The 26555-nt window shown below is 43.1% G+C and overlaps 2 protein-coding genes across 2 annotated transcripts; both read right to left on the bottom strand.

Moving 5' to 3' along the window:
• Window positions 1–2120: 2120 nt before the first annotated feature.
• On the bottom strand, window positions 2121–7538 carry LRIT2 (leucine rich repeat, Ig-like and transmembrane domains 2). Its single transcript, XM_027649668.1, has 3 exons — window positions 7294–7538; window positions 6137–6918; window positions 2121–4668 (listed from the first exon to the last, which is right to left on the bottom strand). The coding sequence occupies exons 1-3, from the start codon at window positions 7401–7403 to the stop codon at window positions 3857–3859; spliced, it is 1704 nt and encodes a 567-aa protein (XP_027505469.1). The 5' UTR covers window positions 7404–7538; the 3' UTR covers window positions 2121–3856.
• A 6316-nt stretch (window positions 7539–13854) lies between these two features.
• Window positions 13855–25193, bottom strand: LRIT1 (leucine rich repeat, Ig-like and transmembrane domains 1). The gene is made up of 4 exons (XM_027649666.1): window positions 25072–25193; window positions 22118–22584; window positions 18596–18901; window positions 13855–16146 (listed from the first exon to the last, which is right to left on the bottom strand). The coding sequence occupies exons 1-4, from the start codon at window positions 25191–25193 to the stop codon at window positions 15164–15166; spliced, it is 1878 nt and encodes a 625-aa protein (XP_027505467.1). The 3' UTR covers window positions 13855–15163.
• Window positions 25194–26555: the final 1362 nt, after the last annotated feature.

The raw sequence follows: 26555 nt of genomic DNA, 5'->3' as shown, positions 1-26555 counted from the left end.
GATAAGTGAAAAACATAGACAAGTGCTGGAAAGTCACATATGTTGGTCAGGGAAGTGTCTGGAAAGATCATGTGGTGTTGTACACTGCTAGCAGAAGGTGTCAAGGAATATATTTCATCACCTCTCCTGGCTTGTTCCAGGAACTGGTGAGTGCAAAATGAGGTTTCCATAAAATATTCTGGTTTGTCCTATCAGTATTTTTGAGTGAATTATGCAGTAGTTAATGGGAAGGGGGGGAGGGTGGGAAGGTAGCTGACACTTTTTTTTCTGTTACGTGACAGTAAAAAGCCCCTGAGGGGGGCTTTTTTCACTGGATCTACCCCACGGTTTCTCCCTCATGTTTGTTTCTGAGGAGATGTTTTTCAACTGGGCATCAGACTGGGAAGAAGGCAGAATGGACTGGGCTGGCGGGGCACCCTGCTCCTTCTGCCTGAGCCCTGGCCCTGCAGAGAAGCTGTGCTGTCATGGATTGACACTGGGAGCATCAAGATGGGGAACAAAGCCAACAGGGCAGGACACTGTGTTAATTCAAAGGGTTCCTGAGAGTTCTCCAGCTGTCATTTCAGCTGAACCAGCCGACCTGGCACTCCAGATCTCCTCTTATTCCACTAGCTGGAAAAATTCCCTTTTTTTGCAGGAGGACTTCATCAGTTTAGGGGATAGATGGTTGAATAAGAAGTTACCCACTTACAGGGAAAATCCTGTATTTTTTTAACTTCAGTCCACCTAGAAGCCAGAGGGTAAGTGTGGCTCATGTTACCCGTGGGCTGAGCCAGCAGCTGTAGCCAAGAGGTGCAGCAGGGTCCCAGCTGGGGGTCATGACAGCAGCACTGTACCCCAAACCTCTCCTGTCATGTTTCTCCTTTTCTCCACTGTTTTCTTGCTTATCCCCCACCCCTGGGGCAGTGTGGCCTGAGGCCAAGGCTCTGGTGTTGTGTGCAGTCACCTTGTCCTCATCCCCTGACTGTGAACTGGTCAGAGGGAGGGGACATGCAGCCCCCAACCCCTCTCTTGCTGCCCTGTGCAAGCACACGCCTTCTGCTGGTTGTGTCTCTGCCACGGTCTGCAATGTTTCCTGAGGTTCCAAAAGTTTGTTGTTTATTCCCCATACTACTGTCTTCCTGATGTTGTTTTAAAGCCAGTATTCAGTGTGCACTCTCTAATGAGGAAAGCCTATAAAGACCATTCAATTAAGTGAGATTTAATAGGAATTACAGGCTTATAGTCTTAGAGATTATATTTAAGAGGCAATAAAGATGTTTTATTACTATGTTGTAAGATTCTTTCCAAGTTACTCTGTATTTCAACTTCAAATGTTTTTGTTAATAAATTAAAAAAAGAAAAACCTGCAAAAGGTGCTTCTGTGCACGATGTACTTCTGCTTGCAACGATGCCTTGTTGCATGACCAAAAGGGCATGGGCAGCCAGGCGGCTTTCTAGGATGGGCAAATGGACTCTTTTGTGGGCTGAAAGTCAAGAGAAGGGCTATGTGGTTTTTGGACAACACCAGGCTGGAAGGAGAGGAAGTGAGAAGCAAGATACCATGTGGCACAGGGGATGGGCAGGATCCTATAGTGTTCTGCAGTCCACTGCAGCATTGCCCTGGGGGCAGGAAGGCTCCTCACAAGGCAGCAGATTCAGCCTGATGCCAGTGGATATGTGATTTGTTATGAACTTTCTACACTTGGTGATGGGATGTTTTGTCTTTGGCTGTTCCCTCTCTGTGATTCAGCAGCTCTCTCCAATCTCTAGTGTGTACTAGTGTTTCTCTGTGTCGACTGTGATGGAAGGCCAGTCATTACAGACAGTGCTTTGTTTTTCACTCCCCTTCATCCACAGCCCCACGCTGGTCCTCAACCAGCATCAGCTCATGCCTCACTCTGTATGCACTGTCTACACAGATAGCTTTTCCAGCTCAAGGTTTCCCTGCTTGGCTGGCTGCTTCTGCCCCTTCCTCACCACTCCAGACCCCCTGTGACATGTGCTGCAACTGCCTGGTCTCCTCCATCCCTGCAGCCAAACCCCAGAGCTCCTTGGCATTCGGGTTTCTTTGCAACTTGTAACTGTAAAAGGCTAGAGAGGAAGCAGAGGACATCTGTGTATTCTGAAAATCTGTCGTGTTTATTGCTTTGACACTAAAAGACTGACAAGACTAGGAAGTCCTGTGAAGTATTCACACCAAGTGTCCGCAGTGACAAAACAGGTCTCTGTTCAAAAGCTGTGCAGCATGTTATAGCAGAAGGAGGCGCTGGGAGAGGAAACATGGGGCCTGAGTAGACACAGCATGGAAAACACACACCAAAAAACAACTAGAAATCCAAACTACCACAGCATGAAGCTCACATTAGGTTCTATCACTGCTTACAGCTGGGCTGCCTACTGTAGATTTTTATTTTTTGGACAATCTATAACAACACATATGACAATGGCTGTGGGTCTGTGGGCCACATGCTTTGGTTGTGCTGGAAAGCGTGAGGTCAAACCAAGAAAAATAATAGGTCACATGTCCGCATACCCCTGAGAATCACAGCGGTGAGCTGCTCTGCAAGCAGGAAGCTGTTTCTTTTAGGTGCTTATTAGGGCTTTTTTGCCTCTATCAAGGAAGCAAGCTTTGGCTTCAAAGCAGCGGGATGGGCAGGTACCTGTCTGCATTTAGGGAAAGTGCCTGGCTTGCACCTTCAGCTCCCAAACCCCTGCTCCACCATGTTCTCTGCCTCTGTCCACTTGCCTCACCAGCCTGTTCAGGCTGAGCATCCCCATCACCCCCTGCAGCCACAGCACCATCCTGGGAAAAGGGGTGCAAGTGATGGGGAGTGTGGGAGGGGAAACAGCAGTTCAGTGTTTGCCTCTGAAAGACAAATTGTTCGTTTTTCACCGGCTCTGGTTCCTAACTTTAAAGAATATATTAACAACACCTGTGTAGCAATAGGCACAAGTGTGTGTTAGAGTGTGCGTGTGTGTCTGTGTATGTGTGTGTGTGTGTGCGCACTAGTTAGTCTGAAGCTAAAACAGTCCTCTAATATATGTTTGGACACAAGTAAAAAGCCCGTCCCTTCTCTCTAATACAAAAAAAACCCAAAACCAAAATAACTCAAAAACCACGAAATCCTGTGCTGTGGCTGTATTACACTGGGGTGTTCGGTAATCACTTGCAGTTTTCCTGTTTGTGGTACAACCAAAGCTGTGAATCAACTAGGGCTGCATAAACCTTAAGGAGGAGCAAGAAAAAAGACCACAAAACAAAGCAGAACAAAAAAACCCACCCCCAAACCCAACACCTCTGGTCAAAGTAAAAAAATTTTTCTCTGAGTAAAAAAAAATTTCTCCATTGTGTTCACCCAGTCCTCCCCACCACTCGTTGCTGGCTATGGCCACAGCCCTGCTCAGCTCCCCTGTCCATTCCCAGGAGGTGGCACACAGGAGAAGCTGGCACCTGGTGCTGGGCAGAGCTGCGAGCAAGAAGAATAAATAATTAAAGACACGCCCGTGTGAGTGAGTGAGGGGAGACCTTTGACCTTTGTCCAGAAGCATTAATACTGGTTTGGGGGTTGGTTTTTTGTCAATGCCGGTTTTCTTGGTGTGTCAGTGTGCGTTGCTCCATGACAGTGCTGCAGGGGCAGCCCAGGGCTGTGCAGGCACACCTCCACACCTGCAGCCGGACACGCCAGGCACCTCCATTCCCAGGGCTCCCAAGGCCTGCTGCAAACAACAGTCATGTGTCCCACCATACCCTGAGTCCTTGCAGCACAGAGCCGCCCTTTCATGGTCCTTTGAGAAAACCAGCACGTGCTGTGGCTCAAGGTGGTCTGTGAAAGGTGCTGTTGTGGCCGTGCTCGCAGGGTGGGCAGGGGCTGTGCTAGTAGAGGTCGGCGCTGTTCCTGTGGGGTGGCCGGGTCTTGCCAGGCTCCTCACGGGCTGGGGGCCGCCGGGTGCCGCGGACGTCCTCGGGGCGGCAGAGCCCGTCCTCGCTGCCGGCGGGAATGCTGTCCAGCGTGCTCTCCTTGCTGCCAGCAGCCTGTGCCTGGCCCCCGCGGCGGCGGCGGGGGCAGGCTCTGGGGCAGCGGGCGAGGCAGCCGGGCAGGGCCTCAGCAGTACAGGCGTACATGCCGGCCGGCACGGCCAGCACCATGGCGCACACAATGACCACGATGTGGATGAGCTTCTCACGCTGCTCCATCTGGCTGACGTCGCTGCCCGTGACAAAGACAACACACTGGCCCTTGCGGGGAGCCTGGTTGCGCACGGCCACGCAAACCTCATATTTGGTGGCGGGCAGCAGGTCGGTCACGGAGTAGGTGTTGACCCCAGGGCCAATGTAGATGGTGTCCTTCTGGGCGGCGTCATAGCGGCCCACCAGGAGGGTGTACCAGGTCTCCCCCGGCTCTGCTGCTGCCGCCGCTGCTGCAAACCACTCCAGGGTGATGCCGTAGACCGTCTGCTTGGCAATGCGCACTTCCACGTGGGCACCTGGCTCAGCGGGGGCGATGGGGGCCCAGCCTCGAGGAGTGGTGGATGCCCATGGGGCCACCACGCGGAGGTTGATGGCCACCGAGGTGTTACCCAAGAAGTTGGCAGCTGTACAGGTGTAGTTGCCGGCGTCTGCTGGCCGTGCCGCTGGGATCAGCAGCTCAGAGCGGACAGTTTCCTCGCTGATGGGCTCAGTGGTCACTGCAGAGGGGCAGAGGGAAGTTGTGTCAGCAGGTAGGGCCCCTCTTGTCTGTGGCAGCCGGGAACCACCATGCCCTTGGGGCAGCCCTGAGACCAGTGTGGCATGGGGCTCTGGCAGGACCTGCCCCACGCAGGGAAAAAGGAAGAGGGGCAACAGGAGTGTGGCAAACTACACAGAGCACATCAGGAAAGTGCTGTCTGTCTGAAAGGCAATAAATACACTGGGACACCCAAGCACAGGAGACATGGAGTGCACCCAACCCCTGCCCCAGTACAAGTTACTGGGGAGGCTGATGTGGGCAGAGGCCCATGTACCATGTGCCATCAGCATTCTTAGGTCAGGGGAAAACAGAGAGAGCCACTGAGGAGGCATAGATACATTTTGGACACCTGCTCCATCCTCTGTTAGGATTGAGTGTGGAAAAACATCAGACTCAAAAGGCTCAGGCCAAAAAGAAGTGGATGGAGCCAGGAAGTGTTGGGCTGGAAGTGAGACGCAGTTTTAAGAACAGTATGAAACCCTGTCAGCTACCCAAACAGGGGTGTAGGTTGGGAAAAACCTGTATGTAATTAATTCAGCATGTGCTTGTGCAAAGGCATACAGGTGCTGCTACAGCGCTGCAATTGAAGCAAATATCAGTCCAGGATTAAGGGCTAATGCTATCCTATTTAGCTAGCTGGCTCATTAGGAACACACAGAGCCTGTGCAGTGCCTATTATCTTACCTGATGAAAATAGCAACTTGTCCTATTGAAGACTCTTAGTGAAAATAAATGTGAGGGAGGACGGATTGGGAGGAAGAGGAAAAGCTTTCATTTTATGAGGCCATCGCTAAAGAATATAAATAAGCAACACTTAGGGAGAACAACCACCTCTGTTTCAGTTCATAGAACATGCATAGACATAGACAGGCAACAGAGCTGCATTGTTTTGTGGTTTGTGTGGTGTTCTTGAGAAAATATATGGAAATAGTATAGGAACATATGTATATGTGTGTGGGCTGATACACGTGTACATACAAATATAATTATATAGAGTATGTGCATATATATATGTAGTATATAATATATACTGTAAATATACATGTATATTTAGATAACTACATGTTTATTAAATATGTACAACTGATATAGTATTAATAGTTCCTACATCATGTGTCATGAGGAAAGAGCTACTACTGAAAATCCACATATAAGATAATTGTGTGAAAATGAGGCCATGCTCTTTTCATCTTTGACTGATATCCTGCATGAAGCAGCTCTTCTTATGCTGGTCGGACGTGCTCAGATGCATAGGATGATTAAGATTATTTGGATTATTGCCACCACAATAACTGGTGCTCTAAAGGGGCTGAGAGTTGCTGTGGTGACTGAGATGACCTGCAGACCTATGTAAGTAGAATAGCAGACCATAAATTTTTAATGAAGAAGAAAAAGGAAAAAAGAAGAAGAAGAAAAGCTTTGCTTACCATTAAATGCCCTTAAAAGTTTGAGTGCATAGGTCCACCAGACAGCAGGAGATGGGCTGGCTTCCACAAAGCAGGTCAGGGTGATGTTTAGCCCCGCTGGGACTGTCAGATTGGTGTCAAGGGCTGAGGTCAGGGGCTTCATGCAGCTGTTAAGCTCAACTTCATGAAAAAACTTCCCTGTCCTGAATTTTGGGCTTGAGCACGTTAAATAGGAATTCATCAGAATAATAGGTGGGCCAACCGACTTGATAAACTGGACAAATCCCCGCAGGCGACAGTCACAAATCCAGGGGTTGTCGTGGAGGGCCAGAACAGCATTGGAAATAGCTTCTATCTGCCCCTCTGTCCTCTGGCTTCTCTGGTAGACAGGCCAGTTGTAGAAGACATCCCTGGATATGATGGTAAGCTGATTTGAGGATAAATCTAAATAGGTCAGGTTGGGCAGATAGCGGAGTGCGTGTTCTGGAAGGACATCCAGCCGGTTGTGCTTCAGATCCAGGATTTTCAGAGTCGGGGTGTCTTGAAATGCTGTCCATGGCACTGAACTTAATTTGTTCCCTTGCAAACGCAGCTCCTGCAGAGCTGGCAGATATTCCAGGCTCTTGATGTGCATCACTGTGATGTTGTTAAAATTGAGCCAGAGATACTCCAAGGCACTAACATTCTCAAAAGACCCACGAGGCAATTCTGTTAGGTGAGAATTTTCGATTCTAATTTTCCGGATGTCCTGAGGGATATTTGCAGGGATCTGCCTCAGCAGTGCAGACATGCAGAGCAAACTCCTAAGGAGGAAAACAGAAAATTCTCTAGGTCACATACCACGTTTGTGTCTAACAAACCAATTCCCTATGGAGGACGACAAGCACATGAAAAATTACATGGTATTGTATATTGAGCATGCATAAGCCATACATCATCCTTCCATGGGTTTTATACCAATTTTCCCATGAAGAATGCAATTAAGTTATAAAAATTGCTATGTATGCAGCTACATATCTCAGGGAAATAAGAGAAATCTCTCTCTGTGCTCAAGGTAGTATTAGTCAAGTGTTGGAGGAGGCACTCCATGCACCAATCTGGTTTTGATGCTCACATCATTGGCAAATATATATGAGCTACTTCTCTGGTGCTAAGACAGGGGTAACTAGCGTTCTTACCTTCCAAAGCTGTCTTGAGAACAAGAGCATCCTGTGATACAAGACGAAACAGATGGGTTTATCTTGTGGAAGGCCAGAAGAAGAAGAAAAATATGACAAACAGGGTCCATATTCTCCTTTAAGAAAGCACTGTGCAGGGGTTTGCACCAAACATGCCAACAGCCTCCAAGAAGCAAATCCTATTAGGTGTAATCTTCCTTGACGTAGAAATAAATCCTGAGGGGGACCCAACCCTAAAGAAGATGTAGAATAGTTCATAGTCTGTGTCAAAGTGCTAAAAATCACTTCCGGGCCACTCTTGGCATTCATCCTGTAGCTGAGGGGATTCTGACAGACATATTTATTTGGTTGGTAATAGGAAGATGGAGCCAAAACCGCTTCTGCTGCCAAGCCAAGTAATTAATCAGGCCTAATTACCTTTTTTTTTTTTTTTTTTTATTTCAAGGGATCTGTCTCTGTCTCCTGTATTTTAATGGAATTTATCAAAGCAGAACACCACAGTAAGGACCAGACTTCACAGCTGGAATTCGTCAGTGCACAGTGCTGTATTGCACAGTCCATCCAACCCCAAACCCTGCCCACAGCACTGTGCAGGGTGTACTCACGCTGAGCATGAAATCTACTCCCCAAACTTAGATGTTGTGTCATGGAAATACAAATATGGCACCTTTTTCCTCTGAAACAACTCCACCTCTCCCTTCCCCTCTAGCTCAGTCCTTACATGTTGGTAATGAAAATAGCAACATAGCTGTGGTCAGTCTGTGGATTTCTCTGAGAAAAGAGTATTGGTAGTCAATCTCTTCCACAAATATAAAATTTCAGTGCTATTCTCTGGGTTCCCCTGTAAGATGTTCAGGTACCTTGAAAAGCTCAGTCTAAGTAGTTCTATGAGAAGGGATTTTGAGTGACGAATTTTTGGGTTTTTTTTAAATCCAAAATAGCAGGTTTTGTTTATTATTTCCAAGGAGTTCTGCATTCTCCTGGGGCCATCTAGTGTGGATGGGCTTCACTACAGCATGCAGAGGAGCGTGCCTTGGAAAGGGGCTGCACCTCACTGCCCATATGTGTGACGCTGGGTCACAAAGCAAGATTAGCCTGAACCTACTTAACCTCTGACCTGTGGGACAAGGATAGAAAAATATTTATAGCATGATGGCTTAGAGCTATACCTGGCTCTCAGGGTGTGTGCAATAGCACAGCTGCTGTAAACCTACAGAAGACACAGGTTTGATTCTGCAGCATTTAAATCGACAGGAGCTTTTATTTCATGGCAAATCAGCACAATGAACTGGTGGGGAAACTGCTGGGGACCGATGCAGCACTCTGATAAGCAGCAGACCATGAGTATTGGCCCTGTGGGGCTGTTATTGCTTGCTGTGCCTGGCATCTAACCATAAGCATATGGGATTTTCTATGGGATATTTTCACTGGAATGTTCTTTATTTGTCCATGGTACAACACTTGATTTTTTTCAACAACTACCCTACATTTAAACATGTCAGTGAGCCAGGATTGAAGACATAAGGCTGCTGATCTGTAGCACAGCAGATGCAGCAGCTATAAAACTCCCACTTGGGGGCAGGGGTGGCCATTGGGGACATTTCTTGGTGAAGCTGTTGCAGTGAGAGTGGACCCAGAACAGCTCCCATCAGCCAAAGCAGAGACTCCTTATGTGTAGCTTAAAAAGCAGAGGGAACACCCATCAGCAGGGCTGGCTGGCTAAACTGAGAATGCTGCAAGAGGAACAGTGGCAGCTGCCATGGGAGGATGTGTCCTTCCCAGTTATCCATCAGCCACTGAAGCAGAGGGCCTCAGGGGACCCCCATGCCCACCCAGCATGGGTGTGGGCCTCTGGGAAGACAAATACCACAGTCACCATTGCCTTTGGCCTTCTTCTGTAGTCTGTCATGAAAATATTCCCTAATAAAACAATGATATTATTATTTTATAATAATTTTATAATTTTACACTTTAGTATAACTGGCAACAACAGCAGTAAACTACTTATGATGTAGTTAGAAAACAACTGGGTGTCAGGAGCAAATCCTGGAGTTTGGCCATGTGTGAGCTGCAGGGCCTTCAGCAGAAGCATAAGGCAGAAGCAAAAGAAAACAAGTGTCTTTATGGTGTTCAGCTCTAGAGATGACGGGACACCTTCCTGTGATGGGACAAATGACTGAAGTCCACCCAGATCATTGACTTGTTCAGTCATCCTGTCCAATTATTCACAAGGAATGGACAGATCCACCAGTGCATGGGATTAGAGGGAAATGCGATAGAAAACTACCCACTGAGGCTGCTGGGTTGGGATGGTTTGGCTGTCCCAGCTGTGCTGGAAGGGCAGCAGAAGGGATTCACTCTTGGTCTTTTAAGGCCCAACTTTGTAAAGACCCCTTCCTTGCCACCTTCACACCCCTACTCCATGGCACACAGGGAGAGTATTAAAGCATGTAGCAGCTGTCTTCAAAAAATCCTTCATGAAAAATAAAGTGTTATTTATTAACAGGTTTATAGACAGAGTACAAACTACTGGTGAGTTGCCCTCCATGTACATCTTTGGGAACAAAACAGGTTTAGAATGCCCAGTGTTCTGGGATGCAGCAAGTAAAATGATATCCAAGGTTCTCTGTTAGAAATACATTAATTTAAATGAATGTGTTGCTTAAGAGACCAAAAAAAAAAAAAAAAAAGAAAAGAATTGCAGTTGCTTTCCTTTTCCTGCATGACAATTCCTCCCAGTCCCACCTATCCTCTACAAGACTGGAAAATGGCTTTTCAAAGAGTGTTGTTAGTACCATGGGGCAATGCTCTGGTTGTTTTCATGCTGATATTTATTTGCTGCTTTGAGAGGTCATTTATCTAAATATTTCCAAATTCCAGGTGCACTCAGAAGGTTCACCTGAGAGACTAGTGGTGAATTACTTATCAAAATCAGATGAATTAATGGGTAGCAAATCTACCCACTCTCTAAGGTAGAGAGAGGCAGGGAAGGAAAAGAAAGGAGGGGATAAAAAGTAAAGGAAAAAAACTCCCCTGTGTTAGCCACAGCCCTTACATTCATGTTCCCTACTGGAGTGGGATTTTGCCTTTTTAATTCAGCCCAGTTTATGCCTGCTTGTAAATTTAATGGTCACTATTGTGACAGCAGATGTCCACTCAGTTTAGCTACTATTTAACATCACGTGGCATCCTGGCCAAAGCCAAAATGCAGAACAAGCTGTCTAAAACCCGAGCTGTCAAAATAAATCTCCATAGAGACATTGTCTGCTAATCCATGGGAAGTGGAGTTTAAGAAGCTGCACCAATTGTCAAAGCAAAAGCCAAAAGGACACCCATTGTGTGCTCCCAGCTATGGCGAGGGAGTCGAACTCCATCTTGAAATGACAGGCACACACGGGCCTGTAAGAAATCACGACTAGGCTGAAGCTTTACAATTAGTCCCTCTGCCAGGGCTTTCGGTGTTAGAAATCCCCACAGGGTAGGACATAAGAGTTGAAGGCTGCAGTTGGGTGTTTCAGATACAGTACTGTACGGTGGCAGCTCTGGCTTTTGGGAAATATGGGCATTGCTCCAAGGCTCACTGCTGCTCTGAGAAGCTCCTTCTCCTGCTCACTGAGGTGTACACCCTTATTTCTCATCCATTTGGACCCTTGCTGGCAATTGCTAAATTCTTTATTTATAATCTTGAGTAACAGGAAAATAAAATGGGAAACAACCTTTTGTTCTGTATTGTGCAACAGTTTTTGTCTTCTGTTCATGGACTTTAAAGCTGGTGAAGCTCACAGCAATGAATAATAATTAAATATATCCTGAAACTGTACAGGGTTTCCCAGTCAATTCTGACACTGAGGGACTTGGACATCAGCTTCTTTGGGACCCTTTTAATCTTTAGATTTCATTTTACTATTGGAATACTTTCAAAATCATTCCTCAATGTCCATTCAGTTTTCAAAACATCTTGAAAAATATTTTACAGTCCTTCTTAACACTTTTGAGTTGTTAATTTTTTTCTCAAATTTATGTCTGTGTACATGTACACTTTTGTGTCCTATGGTTTTTTATCATTTAAATACTTTTTAGTCTATTCTTTCCAGGCACTTGGAAATAAATGTGAAATTTACCACACTTAATGCAATTATAGCCTTCCAACATGCTTAAATCACACTGTGGTCAGTCTGAACATTACTTTGCATTTGTGGAATTTTTATGCATAGGTGGCATTAAAGATATTTGCAAAGACTTTATAATTCAGATACAATATTAGCCTTTCTCTGGATCTCCTCACCAGATAATCTGGACATTTTTTAAGCTGTTTGGAAAAACATATTTCAAAGCTTCAACATGTGTTTTTACATTTTGTCTTGTACTTCAACTACTTGCAGGACTCAATTTTAACCATTTTGAGCACATTATTTCATTTATATTCTGCTCAGTTCCCTTATTTTGATAGCTGTTTTCTTGCAGATCCTTTTAAGAAAATGAAATAACAAAAATTTTTAGGTACAGTTCAGAGCTATTTGGATTAATTTTTAAAATATCATTACCTTCTCCTTTAAACTTTATCCTTAATTTTTCAGTTTTACACTACTCTGATTTCCAAAATAAGTACTAAAAAATACTGTGGAAGGAGTTTGTCTCTGTTATATATCACATGTAATGCCCTTCAAGGAGTGGCTCATACTACTCTCCAAAGTGCTCAGCTCAGGCTGATGGTGCAAACCTCCTTATTTTATCCCTAAGTATTCCTGACGTGGTCCAACACTCATCTGAGAAGAAATTTTAAAACAGTAATAGTAGGGAACATTATACTCAAAGAGACTCCAAAATACTTTGCTTAATGCCAAAATATTTGAAATAGACCCCAAAAAGAAACAAATTGGTCAAAATCTGACACAAAGAGACTATTAATGGAGCAAATATTTCAAAAAGAAAACTGAACAGAACAAAGTGTCAACAAATAATAATTTTAAAACAAGCTACTAATGCAGCAATTCCAAAAGATATTCAGATGTTCATTTTGGTTCTTACAGCACATCTTGAGAATTGACTTTAACCAAGAAAGAAATTCTTTGCAGTGATGAATATTCTCCTCACCCTGCTGAAATTAGATGCCCCTACAGCTCTTCTATTACAACAGCAACAGAAAATCCAGTGAGATATTTATCTGTATGTCTGATACTACCGAAAATCTGACCCAGAGCCTTGAAGTCAGAAAATCAGTCTGCTTAATGCTTTGAAATTACACTCATATTCAGCAAGTATAGGGTTTCTCCTCTGACCCATGCCAGATGACACAGAGCTTGTACAAGTTTCTACCTACTGCCTGTCTTGTATGAATCACCAGTGAGTAGAAAGGCTTGTTTCGAAGCAGCAGCAGTTGAGATGATAAAATGTGATACCTCATCTATGAGACAGTGAGAATAACCACAGGAAAGAGAAAAGAAAAATCATATTTATTCTACTCGGGATCACTATTTATTCAAAGTGTAAAAAATATCCAATAGAGTCTGTAAAATTTAATACATCCACGGTGAATGTCACAGGAGGATCACTCCATCCTCTCTTCCTCAAAAGCAAAGAGCAACAGTGGTGTCCCAGCTGGTGCCTCTTCCATTGCCAACTCACAGACTGTGTGTCATAGTAGGTGAGAGCTGCTCCTCACCAAGGCTGGAGGCTGCAAATTAGCCCACTCGTGTCTCCAGTCAGCTGAAAAGTAAATACCTATGGTTCCCAGACAGCTCCTGTAAACTTGACTTACAGGTAAGTCCTTGGGCAGTAGGTCCACTCGGTTCACCACAGGAGAACTTTAGGACAGCCTTGATTCTTCAGGATCTTACCCATCCAGGGCCATGGCAGGGTGATTTCTGCACAGCCCAGTGGCTGCAGATGTGGGCCATCATCAGGCTTACACACAGCACTCCTTGTAACTCATCACAAAAACTGCCACTGGAAGAATATTTTTCTTCTACCTTGGAGAGAGACTAAAAATGCTCAGAAATGCAACTGTATAAATAAGTAATAAGTCTATTACATACCACATATTCCATCAGCTAATTTGTTGTATTAAAATACATAATTTTACAAAACATTATTTGCAAACCTAAAAATCTACACAGTCCAGTGATAAAAGTAGCACGCATTATTTTATACAGGGTGTATACAATAATAATTTATACAAATTCTCCCAATACAAGTTCTTTATCATTAATGTAAGGAATACAGGGAGTCTTATCAGAAACTACTGTAATGTACCCCTGTTGAAAATATTTATGTTGAGATCAAATGACTTGATTTTTCCATCAGGCCAAGAAATCTGCCATAACTGTAGAAGGACTTGCAAAATCCATACAGGGTTCCATTCCAACCCATGAATTTTGTTAATTCCCACTGTACATACAGGTCCAGCATGTGAATGGAGGTCCTTCCAATAAATTTACCAACACACATTTCAAAACAATTCAGAAAGCTTTACCAGTTTAAGTCACCACTTTAACTTGGCTAGATCTCTCCCACTCAACATTTGGCAGAACATATATAATTTTCTTCACAAATAATATTTATTACAGAGAGAAAAAAAATGTTATATACAGTATTACCACATGAGAGACTTGAATGGAAAATTATACATCAGCAAAGTACTTTGTGACAAACACCCAGATCCAAATTCCAGTGAAGCCGCAGGACTCCAATGACTGATCAGCTCACCCTGACTATGAAAGTACATTTAGATTAATATTAGACAAGTTTTTTTTTAGGGTTCTTGAACTTGTAAAATGTTTGAAACCCACAAGTCTGCCCTGAGCCTCTGCCACCATTGAGTTCATAGTCAGTTATGGCTGACATGTGCATGGCCATCCATCACAGCATCACATTCTCCTGCTCTGCATGGAGCAAGTTATTTGCAAGACCAAGTCACAAGTGCCTGGTTGACCATGTGGGTCTTCATTATCAGTTTTGCCAGGAGCACAGACAGCAATGACAGGACTAGTTTGGGAGATTTTTGCAAAACTGTCCAGTGTAGGTTTTCCAGTATGATTACAACATCACACACAATGTGCAAAGTAGGCTATTACAGGATTTTTTAACTATCATAGCTGATATAAAACATATTCTACTAATTACAATAAGGTAAAAAATACCAGCTAGGACCAATACTGAAGGATCTGTGCTGTACTGTTCAATAATATCTTAAGAATAGTGTTTAGGACAAAAATGCAATCAGAAAATGTTATTATGATTCTTGGGAGTGCATTGGTTTTTGTCTCTTGATTTCTATCTCCTTTGCACATTTCTATGAATTCAGAGTAGAGTTGTTATTATGTTGGACATATTAGAAAAGGTTGTTGTGCCTCTGCATTTAGTGATCTACTAAGCATCAAACCGCGTGTTTCATGCAAACACAGAGAATGTCAAAAGTGAGACTCTCAATCTTCCCTTTCATAGATATTTATAGTAGAATTACTAAACACTCCCCTGTTTGTCAACCAAAAGAATATCAAAAGAGCTGGGAATAAAATACCTAGTATGTTGCAGAGCAGGTACTAAACAACACCAAGCAGAACACACTCAGAAATGTTGTTAATGTCCTCACACTTACTGTGCATGCTTCATTTTACAGGGAAAAAGAAATAGTCCAGAAGAATGAGGCCATTATCACAGAAACTTTTGACTGGGTACAAAACACCAAACCCCAAGTGGTGTAAGCAACATGTTTCTGTAAAGCTTGAGCACCATCTACCCTCTTGCATCCTCTTCCAGAACATGTTGGAGACAGAAGTATTGACAGGCTGGCCTGCAGTGCTGGAGCACAGAGTCATATATACAGCCACATGCTTTCCACCTGGCAAGCTGACAATCATCCTAGCTACTATCAGCAAAAGTATTCATTAGGTTGTCCCTCTATCTTTGGTATCGCTTCAGAGTCCACGCTGGACCGGGCAGACAGCAGCCTGTTTGACTCATCAGGGGTATGTCTAGTCAAGTATTCCCCTTCCACGCCTTTTGCCTTGGCCCCAGGAGACAGGCTTTCAAAGGTGACATAGGATTCCTGAATTTCCTTGGGTTTTCGCACGAAGCATTTTTTGCAGCGCCTCTTCAGCGCTCCGCAACAGACCACCAGCGTCAGGGGAACAGCGATGACACAGGCCACGCTGATGACAACCACATTGATGAGCTTCTGGGTCCCTCCTGCACTGGCAACTTCATCCGTGGAAAATATGATGCACTGCTCCTTCCTGGGGATCAGTCCTTTCACACAGACACACACGATGTATTTGGTCTTTGGCAGCAGCCCATAGACGGTGACCTTGGTCTTCCCCGGCTCCACGTTGATCCGCCGCATGTCCCTCTCTCCAAAGATGGCATAGAGGACACTGAACACTGTCGTATTCTTTGCCAGAGGTGCTTTCCAGGCCAGGGTGATGCTCTGGTCGGTGTCTCCTATCACCCTGACACTCCTCACCATTCGTTCTGGCTCCTGCTGACCAGTGGGTGGGCTCACCAGCAGGTTTCTGGGGTTGCCGTCTTGTTCCACATCCGAGAGGAGGCCCTCTCCGGTGCCCACTCCAGCCCCCAGGGTAGGCACAGTGGAGGTGGTGATAACGTACCTTGCTACTAGTTTGTCATTGTAGGCAGCTGCTTCCATCCCACTCGCCTTCCCATTCCACGTGCCTTTGCCATTAGAGTTAGGGTCATCCGTGCTTTCAGAGTCTGTGATGATGAGAGATATGAACGCCTCTGTTGCTCCCAGAAAATTCTTCGCTTTACAGATGTACTCTCCAGAGTCAAGGTAAGAGACTACAGGCAGGCCCAGAATAGACCAGCTCATCCCATCACTGGAAATCTCCTGGTGAACTGCAAGGTAGGAAAAATGTTAAATAAATAGTCAATAATAAATAGAATTAATAACATGTTTGTAAAATATTGAAATTCCATCAACCAAATATCTGATCAATACAGTAGAGTCATCATTTCTGTTTGCCACCAAGAATGTTACAAAATCAAAGTAAACCTAAGAAGAGGACAGTAACACTAAAATTAGGTTACGTTGGGATTGAAGCTGCTTCAAAATGAATATATGTGCAGCATTTGATGGTATTTCGTCCAAACTGATGTATAATTTAAAAACATAACAGAAAAGGTTCTTCCATTAAAAAAAAAAGCTTAAAAATTCTTATGTAGGTACAATACTTAGAAGAGTGGAAGGAGTAGGGAGTAACATGATCTATTTAAACACTAGATGCAGTCCTCTGAGGCACAGAAAACACAAACAGCAGAGATTTTATTCTAATAACTGCATATGGACTAGTCCAGAGTATACGAAAAAATAATTGAAAAATAATAACCCTTTTACTGCTAAATTATTGCAGGCTTTTATACAGGTCTGATTGCTTACCACTGAATTACATGTACACAACTGAGTGTTGATTTTCCGGCTTGCTTTACCTGGAGGCTAAAACAAGCTTTTTTTGCCTTTTTCTATTCTTGCAGGAAAATAAAAAAGTTAGGATCCTGTAGAAGGGTAAAGAACCTTCTTCATTATTTAAACAGCCTCCTTAGGATGAGCACGTGCTACCTCTGCCCTTTCCCACTGCAAGGTAAACCAGGGAGATGTCTGAAAGGCAAAAGTAAGACAGAATGCAAACTTCTCCCAAGCCCTCATGGAGTCAGGATCCAACTTTGGCAACCAGCGCCAGTTCCAATGGCAGTGAAATACAACGTAGCAAAAGTTACTTTTTCAGTTTAATTATTTACTAAATGGGTACATTAGAAAACATACAGACAGCCTACCTACAGCACTTCCCTGTACATACAGACTGTGGGCTGTTTCTCACTCCTTTCTGTTCAGAACACTAACATTTCAAACAGTCATATTACAGCATTGGCACAGAAGCTGCCGTTGCTGAGAGATAATGTATCTTTTCAGCCAACTGTTTATTGAAAGGTGCTAAGGTCTGATTTAATGGGGCACAAAATCCATCATTCTCAGTTGTAGCTCAAAGTAAACTCAACATAGGCTTTCAGGAACCCATTCTCTGTTTGTTTTTTTTTTTTTTTGTGGTGTTCTCTTTCAAGTGTAGGAGGGATGTTCACAGCATGATGGGTAGACATTATCATTATGAGGAGCAGGTCTGCTACATCCTGCACACCATGCACAACAGAGCAATGACTTGTGCAGATCTCAAAAAATTATATTTATTACAAGTAGTTCTACTGCTGTGAAACAAAAATGCTCTCTTCCCTGTTCTGTGCACCAAGGAGCCCTGTAACCCTTTGAAGATCAGACCCCATACTTAGCAATTTATCTGCTGAGTTTAGATCTACTGTGAAAGTCAAGGCCAGGCCTGGAACACAGTAGTATTCAGGGAAGGTTGCAGGGATGAAGGTTCAGGTCCTAGGACAAAAAGCTAAGGACAATTGTATTCAATACAGCAAAAGTATCTTCCCTAAATTCCCCACACATTAAAGAACCAACACTGCAATTTTAGCTCCAAACATTCTTGTGAATGCAAATGAAAACATGATCAGTCACAAAATCAGTGGCTGTTTGAAGACTTCCCCCACAAAAGGGGTGGGCACAGAACAGGTACTCAGACCAGATGGTCAGTGTTTCTCCCATAAAGTTTCTTCCCAAGACACCTTGTCAATCTATCAGAAATTAATGATTTCTTGCAGACATTGCCACTGCAGATTTGTACCCTCCAGCAGTTTAGTGGTTTTTTTGTTTTTTAATATATCAGTAATGTTGTATATTTGCAGCCTTTTCTTTCTCTCTACAGCAGATCTAAATCCCAGTTGAGTTCACATCAGACATCTCTCCGTCAGACATGTTTTCTAACTGATTAACAGTAGCTATTCATTAGTCTCAAAGATGCACAGAATAATTCAGTAGGAAGCCTTGTCAGTGACTGAATAACTCAGTAACTGAGAACAGCCTCTTGCTACAGTTGGACACATTTCGTTTCTTCATCTCCAAAAGATTTGCAGAAAACTCCTTGACTCGTCTCACCACATTTGCTATGAAACAAAACCAAACCAACTTTTTACACATTATAGTATATATTTATCTGATCATATTTTCATCAACATATAAGTAATTTTATAGTCAATGGAAAATCACACTGTAGTAGTGGATTGAACACGGTACTATTGCGAATTACAGTGAATCCTAATCTTGCACCACTTGAACCTAGGAAGGTTCTGTTGTCATAGAAGCTTCCATTTGCTGAACAGTCTGTAGAAAATAAAGGTACAGGTCTCTATCACTCATTCCATGTGTGAGAAAAGGTTAAACCAAGCCCACCTGTGCCGTTCAGTTGAGCACCGTCAGCTCTCCTCCAGCTGAGCTCAGGGATGGGCACCCCTGTTGTCCCACATCGTAGCAGCACAGTACTGCCCAGGATGGTCTTTACTTTGGCTACAGAAGTGTGTACAACGGGGCTTTGACACTTCCTTAGCTCCACTTGGCTGAAGAACACTCCTGCAAGGCTCCTGGGTGTGAAGCATTTCAGCCTGGGCTCAATGAACGCTATGTTAGGAGATTGGAAATTTAGGAAATGGACCATTTCATACAGACTGCAGTCACATACCCACGGATTGTCTTGCAAGCCTGTCAAAAGAAATCAGAGCACTAAGTCACTCCAACAGCAGCTGTTGTTTCTGCCACTTTCATTTCTGTTTTTCAGCAAGACAAACTGTGATAAGCTCCCTAACTGCTCTGCAAGAAGTGTCTGTGCTTATGCAGAGGTATGTGGGGTGGGGGCTGTGATGTCCTGAAAGTCCCCTGAGCCTGATGGATCCCATGGCTGCCTGTTAGTAGAATGGAATAAATATGGCTTGCTAAAGTGTCTCAAAATCTGGATCTGAATTATTCATATTATGAAAACATTGCAATTTATGCACCTAAAGAAGCAAAACAAGAAGTTATTATAAACACAGTTGGTTCCAGGATGAAAAAAACAAGTAAGCATGGGAGAAGGGGTGTGAATTTTTTTGGTATGAGGAGACTATGAAGTCTCTTCCTTAGACAGGTCAGGAAATTCTTCTCACTGGACACTATTAAAATATTATCCATATTGTCATGCCAACTTTCATTCCTGCAATAGGTGTAGGTGATCCTACTTGACTGTAATAGTTCTCTTCCAGCCCAGTTATTCTAAGTTATCTTCATTATTTTAGTAATCAGCTAAAATGACCTGTTTTTCCTGAAATACTAATTTACACAGGATAAAACAAAAGAACTGTTTTAAAGATTAAATTGAAGAATATTCCTGCTATGGTATATAAAAGAATACAAATAGGCAATAACTATATTAAGAATATAGTTCTTATATAGAAAGGGTCTACTGAAGAGCACATTCCTGTTTCAGAGTCCCAGAATGTTTCTCCTCTTTTTTCATTCTGCTATCCCAGTTCACACCTATTGAACTCAAATTCTGAAAAAAATGAGACATCACTCAATTAAAAATAGACCTCTGAAGATAGTACTGAAAAAGCAAATTTGGAACTAGAGCAATGCATATCCATGAACAGAAGTTGCTGCATTCTGATTAAATCTGTGTCATCCTACTTACAAATATTCCCATCCAGCTGCTCTGTGGTCAGTTTGTGGTCTCTAATGGTTTTAGCTAGCAGAATTGGCACTAGGGACATTTATACCATCTAACCCAGGCACACATTTGAAGCCTAAGCCAGGAGCATGGCTCCCAGGCCTCCTGCCTGCCACAGGAGTGAGCTCTGCTTCCTCTAAGGGGGCTCCACCTCCTCTTTTCCACAGGCAGCCCAAGGACATGCCCTGGGGCTGGCACCTGCCTCAAAGTAAAGAGTACTAACATTTCCTCCATTCCTGGTGGGAGGAAATGACAGCTGCCCACCCTACAGTGCCCACCCTCACTGGGCCCTGGAGCCCTGCAGCACGAATCATGCAAGCACAGGCTTTCCAGCCAGAACCTAATTTTGACACATGCACAGACGGTGCACCACAAGGCTCCATGAGCATCAAGGGGGTGTTTGAATTTGCTACAGTCAACAGAGACACAGTGCTGATCAAAAGCCCCCAAGGTCTCAAACAAAGTGTTTTAAAGATGCTGCTGGAAAATTTCTTCTGAGATGATTCCATATCATCCTCCCTGAGCTCGGAAGAGGATGTGAAAGTGATGGGTCTTGGCAGGAGGTCAATTCTTATAAATCAATGCATTAAAATGAAGGGGACTAAATAAAGAAAGAAAGTACAGCTTGACTCTGTTGGTTTATGGCATTTTTGCTAGCATACTTCTTTGCAGCTTATTTCTGACCTCATGCACTAGATACTAATTTATCCCAGATTACCTGGCAGGTGCGCCAGCTCCAGCTGATGCTGCAGCACCCCCAAAGCCCCAAAGTGAGCTCTTTGTTTCCCTGCACAGCACACTTCCATGGGCTCACGTGGGCAATCCTCATGTGGAAAAGCTTGCACCCTTGGCACAGACTATCAGCCAGCAACTTAACAGAGGAGCTATATCTTGAAGTAGTCTACAAACAAGGGCTCTGAAGAGAAGTCACAGTGATGCATGGTAGATAAAGGATGGATTTGGCTGACTCTTTAATATTCATGACTTTTTATGCCTCCATGAGAAACAGGCATGAGCAGAGTGAAACAGAAACAAGCAGCTGTGTTCTCCCACACTGCTCCTGTGAGGGACATGCATTTTATCTACCTGGTCCCTCTGAGTATCAGTAGGACAGGACCTAGAAGCTGGAGTGTCTATACATTACTGCATTAATTTTAGCATTATAGGCATTTGCCTACATGAATATTTTAGTATCCTGGTACATTCCACCTTTGCACAGCTGGATACGTAAACACTCAGGTTGGCCAGAGCATCAAGGCACAATCTGTTCTTCTCAATAAAACACTTTACTATTCTATATTGAATGGAATAACATTTTTACATGTAACTTGATGCTAAAAAATAAAAGAAGTATGATCTAGGCAGTGTCTTGCCACGAGTGAAATGGGCAATCCCAAACTGCCAGCTTTGGTTTAAAGAACTTGTTACTGCATCTGGTAAAACAGCACAGTGAAACACCTGCTCCTCTCCTGATGCTAATGAAACCTTAAACAACATCTGTAAAGGACACTAAAAGCTTTGTAGGTGGCATTTTGTACCTTTTTTAAGTCTTGTATCTCTTTCCACTGCAATCGTTTTTAAAAAACTTTACTCTCCTAAATTTATCCAGGGAACAAAGAGCAGCAGCCAGAGCAAGAGGAAACTTGCAATGTCTCTGATGAGATTATCAGCAAGAGCCTGAACTCACATCCATGCTGTAGAGGCAGTACACACAGATGCACACAGCCTGCAGACCAAACACAGTCAGTGGAGCTGGATCAGCTCAAGGCAAGTGAAAACAGCAGATGGCAACAACTCTGAAACATCATCAACCTACCATGGATTTGAATCAGCACTCAAATGTTAAGAGACTAAGTAGTAATCCCCTGAACTAATAAATGTGCTGAAATCTCACTTGGGGATACTGCAACTGAGAGTCAGCTGACACAAAAATGGACAATTGCCCCAAAGCCATACCTCTGAGGGGCCCAGCATTGACAAACATACAAAGATTCAAGCAAGTAATCAAATTTATGGTGTAATAAGCTGGGTTTGATGAGCCTGAGGTGAATTTGTTAACATGTAAATGAATTTACACACTCTATATAGGGTATTAAATTGAATATATATAATGGCAATGTACTTGCTACGGTAACCACAATGGGTGAAAATGCTGCAATAAGATGAGAAACTCTTGCCATTTGTGCCCCCTGCAAAATGACAGGCACTCCTCTTACCTAGGATGATCTTGGAGTTGTCATTGGGGAAGTAAGGAACAGCCTGGAGGTTTGCCCAGGTGGCAATAAGAGCCTGAGGAAGAGTCATCAGCTTATTGCTAGACAGATCCAGGTATGTGATATTCTTGATATAACGAGCAGCATCTGGAGGGACTGAGGTAAGTTCATTGTTGTGTAAATCCAGAAGCCTCAGCTGTGGCATGCCAGCCAGGGCTTCCCAGGGGAAAGCTATTAAATTGTTCCCATCTAGCCTCAGCTCCTGTAGGCGATGAAGGCCCTTGAAGGTGATTCCGCTGAGGCTGGCCAGGGAGTTATAGGGCATCCAGAGGTACTCCAGGTTGTGAAGTAGGTGGAAAGCCTCTCCTGGCACCCTGCGAATGGCTGTCTTTTCTATCCGAAGCTTGATTGTATCTACGGGGATGTTCACAGGAGGGAGGGTCATCTCTGGGTCATTACACAGCACTGTCCTGGTGGGGAAAGACAAGCAAAGGTGTGACTTTCTTTTATTTTGAAAAGGTTTTGAAGCTTTCTTTCAATGCAAGATTTTGATCTGCTTTTGTTTTTTCACAAGATTTCTTCTTGTCATTTCTTACTTGCTGCTGATCTCTACATCATCACCATAAGGACATCAACATTCATATGCACCTTCTGACTGCAGAGATTGCAGCGCTGTGCTACTCCTGGGGTGACATGAGTCTGAATCTGGCCCATATAGTGTTCCTGCTGTTTTTTGCTTTCAGGTTTTTTTAGAGTACTTATGAGAGACAGTAGTGACAACATTGATGCACAACAGAGGATTCTAGTGCAAGATAAAACAAAACAATCCAAAAATTGAACAATAAAAGCCATATAAAAAGAAGCCTTACTGACGTCGGAGGATAAGAAGTTATATAGATTAAATATGACACAGGACCTTTGATTTGAAAAATGAAGATAAGAAAGTCAGCTAACAGCTCACTGGAAATGCACTAGAGCAAGCTCTGCTTTACTGTGAAGTAATCTGGAAGGTGTGTAGAGGTGGTAGCACTCACTGCACCACAGGCACAGAAAATTAACTCTTTGGAAAATGCTACACTGAAAGCAAGGCAGATTTATGTGTTTTAATCATTCTTCCCATTCCTAGTCTCTAGCAGTCAAAGCATGAAAAGTCTGCTGCATTTTTGCAGCCTTCATACAAAAAATTGTGACTTGGGATTGTAGATAGCCATGAGAAATGAAGTGAGACAAAAAAGGTCTCTCAGACCAAACTGCATTTTAGTTTGCCTATCAGCAGGTAGAGGAAGGCAAATTCTTAACAAAATACAAAGCCACCTGCAAAAGATAACAGGTAAAATAGGCATGTTCCACTCCACATGCTAAACAAGATACTGCAAGAAATGTAATGTGATCAGTCAAGTAACATTTTCTTATCACGCTGCCTCTATAAACAGAATATTGCAAAGCTGCCAAAACCAGATTGGTTTTGGCTGAAAGCAATTATTCCTCATGTATCAACAAAAACATATAACAATGCTGAACTGCTCATGCAAACCTCCCAGAGTTAAATGCTATTTGAGCCTACAGTTAAACTGTAAATTTATAATCAAAACACAGTACATTACTCTCATCAAACACTTTTATTGTGGCATTAAATCCTACCCACCCTCAGCTGAAAATTGAGATTTTGAGGAAGAGAAAAATCTATCAAATAAGAAAAATTCAAAAATCCTCTTTGAATAAAACATTTTTTTGTGTGTAGTCATGACATAAAATGTTTGCTAACAGAAACACCATGGCAGTAAAGCAGCGTGCTTCTCATAGTGTCCTTAAACTATGTCAGTGAGCACTAAACATTTAATCTATGGGATAATCTCCTTCTGCTAGTGAGAAATATGAATCATAACACAGGAAAAAAAGGTGACATTATGCTCCTTAAGGGACTAATGGATATTTGCATTATTATGTATCTTACTAAAATGCACAACAGCTTTTTCCAGTCACTGCAAGGAAATTCCCCTGGGAACTGTGACATTTATGAAGCAATAATTGGTTGTCACACTATTGTGCTCCCTTTTAACGATTGCAGACTACTTGTGTCTCTACCATGCTTCTTACTGGCAAAGTTTATGGTATTAAATCTATAGCACCAGAAAAGAGATAAGAAAGTAGATCTATTTCATGGGGATCCAAAATATTTAATTTCAATACCATGTTCTTGTCTAAAAAAAATTTATTCCAAAGGATTTTGCAAATCACGTATCTCTGTCACAAAACCTCCTCTACTGTGACCCGCACCTTACAAAAATGTAGCCTCTATTTCATTGTCAGACAATTACTTTGTGATTACACTTCAGAACGGTTATAAAAAACAGTCCTCCAGAGAAATGTACATAGTATAGCACTGCATTCAAAAATGGAGGTCCTTTTGGTCTCGTCTTGTTTTTTAACTGAAAGCTTCCAGTCTGAGAATTAACTTCTTTTATTTTTATGACTATTGTCTATTTTTTTGGTTCATTCTCATCTACAGTCTATTGCTTTGCCTAAAATCTCCAGCTGAAGGACTTTTTTAAGTGAATTGAATTGCCGCTTTTGTTACCACAACATAAATCAAATCTAGTTACACTTTAGGAACAAATCAGCAGAGCGGAATAAGACTTCTTAAATCTAGAATTTTCAACACAGAGGTAAAAAAACAAAAGGTTGTTTAAATTTTATTCCCTTTTTGCCATTACACCAGCAGTAATTATGTCACTTCTCACAGAGATGCCGAAACGCTTTCTCTGAAATCAGCTTACTGTGTTTTCAGAAGCTAATCCTCTGCAAATATAGCTAGAGCACACAGTGACTGGAAAAAATAATGGACACAAAGTCTGGACACAATATTTTCTCTTCCAAGCCTCCTTACAAAGGAGAGGAAACAAAATCCCCAGCACCCCGAGAAAGAGCGGCAGCCCCCGAGGAGAGTCCCGGCATACCTGGCTTTGGTCCCTTCACTGAGGCTGTGGAAGGCGCAGCTGCACTGGGATGGGCACGAGCCGCTCGCCCCTGGCAGCCCCCCGAGCGTGAGGCAACACAGCAAACTCACCACGATCCACATGGCTACCTGAGCATGGAAGGACACCTGGGCTCTACACAACGTGGAGGGCTTCGCCTATTGTTTTATCCATTGACTGGTCACATCTTGTTAACTCCCTTTTGTTTTCAGCCACACTGTGATCTTCCAGCCCTCGCTGAGTCCATCAGATAAAAAAGGATAGGCAGGGATTAAGGATGGGGACTTGAGTTATTTTCATGAAGGTGCTTATTGCTTCCTGGAACAGTACTAACGGCATTTCTTCCTTCAGGGAGCCCCTTCAAAACATCCTCCTCAGGAAATTTGTGGCTCTTGTGCAAGGAAAACAAACATACTTTCTTGGGACCTGCATCACAGGCAAGGTAACTGTTATCTGACCAGGAATTAGCAGTCATTTACTTCCTCATGGGGATATTGGGAAGATTTAAGACAGTTGTTTGTGCTAATGGAATGTAAGCCTCCTATATAAGAATACTAATATATATATATAGCGATGCTATTAAAAGGCTTTATTTTCTTTTAAAAACTCCTACTTTGATCAAGCAATTATTGAACTGTCGGCAACATGCCTGATATCGATAAACAGTTAATAACCTAGTAAATATGCACATATTTCAGTTTATATCAGGACTAGCACATGCTCTGACTTGCTGACGAAGCAAAGCTCAGATAAGGGACCAATTTTTGCTACTTGATAAGGGAGCAGAATCCTATTCAAACTAACAAAAGACATCTCATGTTTATAAAGACTATTATTTTCCAACAAGTGTGAAAGTATATAAATTACTTATACCACAAATGCACAATACTCTTACCAAAGCAAAATGCTCAAATGCTTTGGAGAAACTGATAGATAATTACTTTCAGCCTGATCAGATTGCTACCCCCCACTTCCCAGACATACTGCATTATAGCTTTGGCAAGAAAATCAACCCCTGTGCCAGACACAAAACAGAAAACACAAGTTAAAAGTTAACAGAAATGAAGAGGGACTGAATGGAGCTGAAGAGCTAGTGATAAAGCACTAACCAGACACTACTCCTGCAGAGATGCTTTAGTGAAATATTTCTCTTCCAGTTCTGGAGCTCAGGAGAGCTTCAGTGCCAGCAAGTGTTACAGGAGAGAGTCTCAGATGCCCCACTCCAGCCTAAAACATGAGCAATTCTACTAAAATCCTGGGCCTGGCCATCTGCTTCCCCCATAGAAATGGGAGAAAATGTGGCTGACTGAGGCAGAAGCCATCCAGCATCCTGTTGGCCTTTCAGCATCAGTCACCAGCTTTCCTTTTCCTTACCAAAGGTCAAAGAAAAAGGGAAAGAAATTACAACAACAAAGATTTCTCTAAACATTAGGTTTTCTTAGATCTTAATTACAGTCATATTGATC

This window comes from Corapipo altera, unplaced genomic scaffold, assembly GCF_003945725.1.
Source record: "Corapipo altera isolate COAL_440 unplaced genomic scaffold, ASM394572v1 53, whole genome shotgun sequence".
In the NCBI taxonomy this organism is placed as follows: domain Eukaryota; kingdom Metazoa; phylum Chordata; class Aves; order Passeriformes; family Pipridae; genus Corapipo; species Corapipo altera.
The sequence above is the reverse complement of the archived record's forward strand: the minus strand, read 5'-3'. Positions and strand labels throughout refer to the sequence as shown.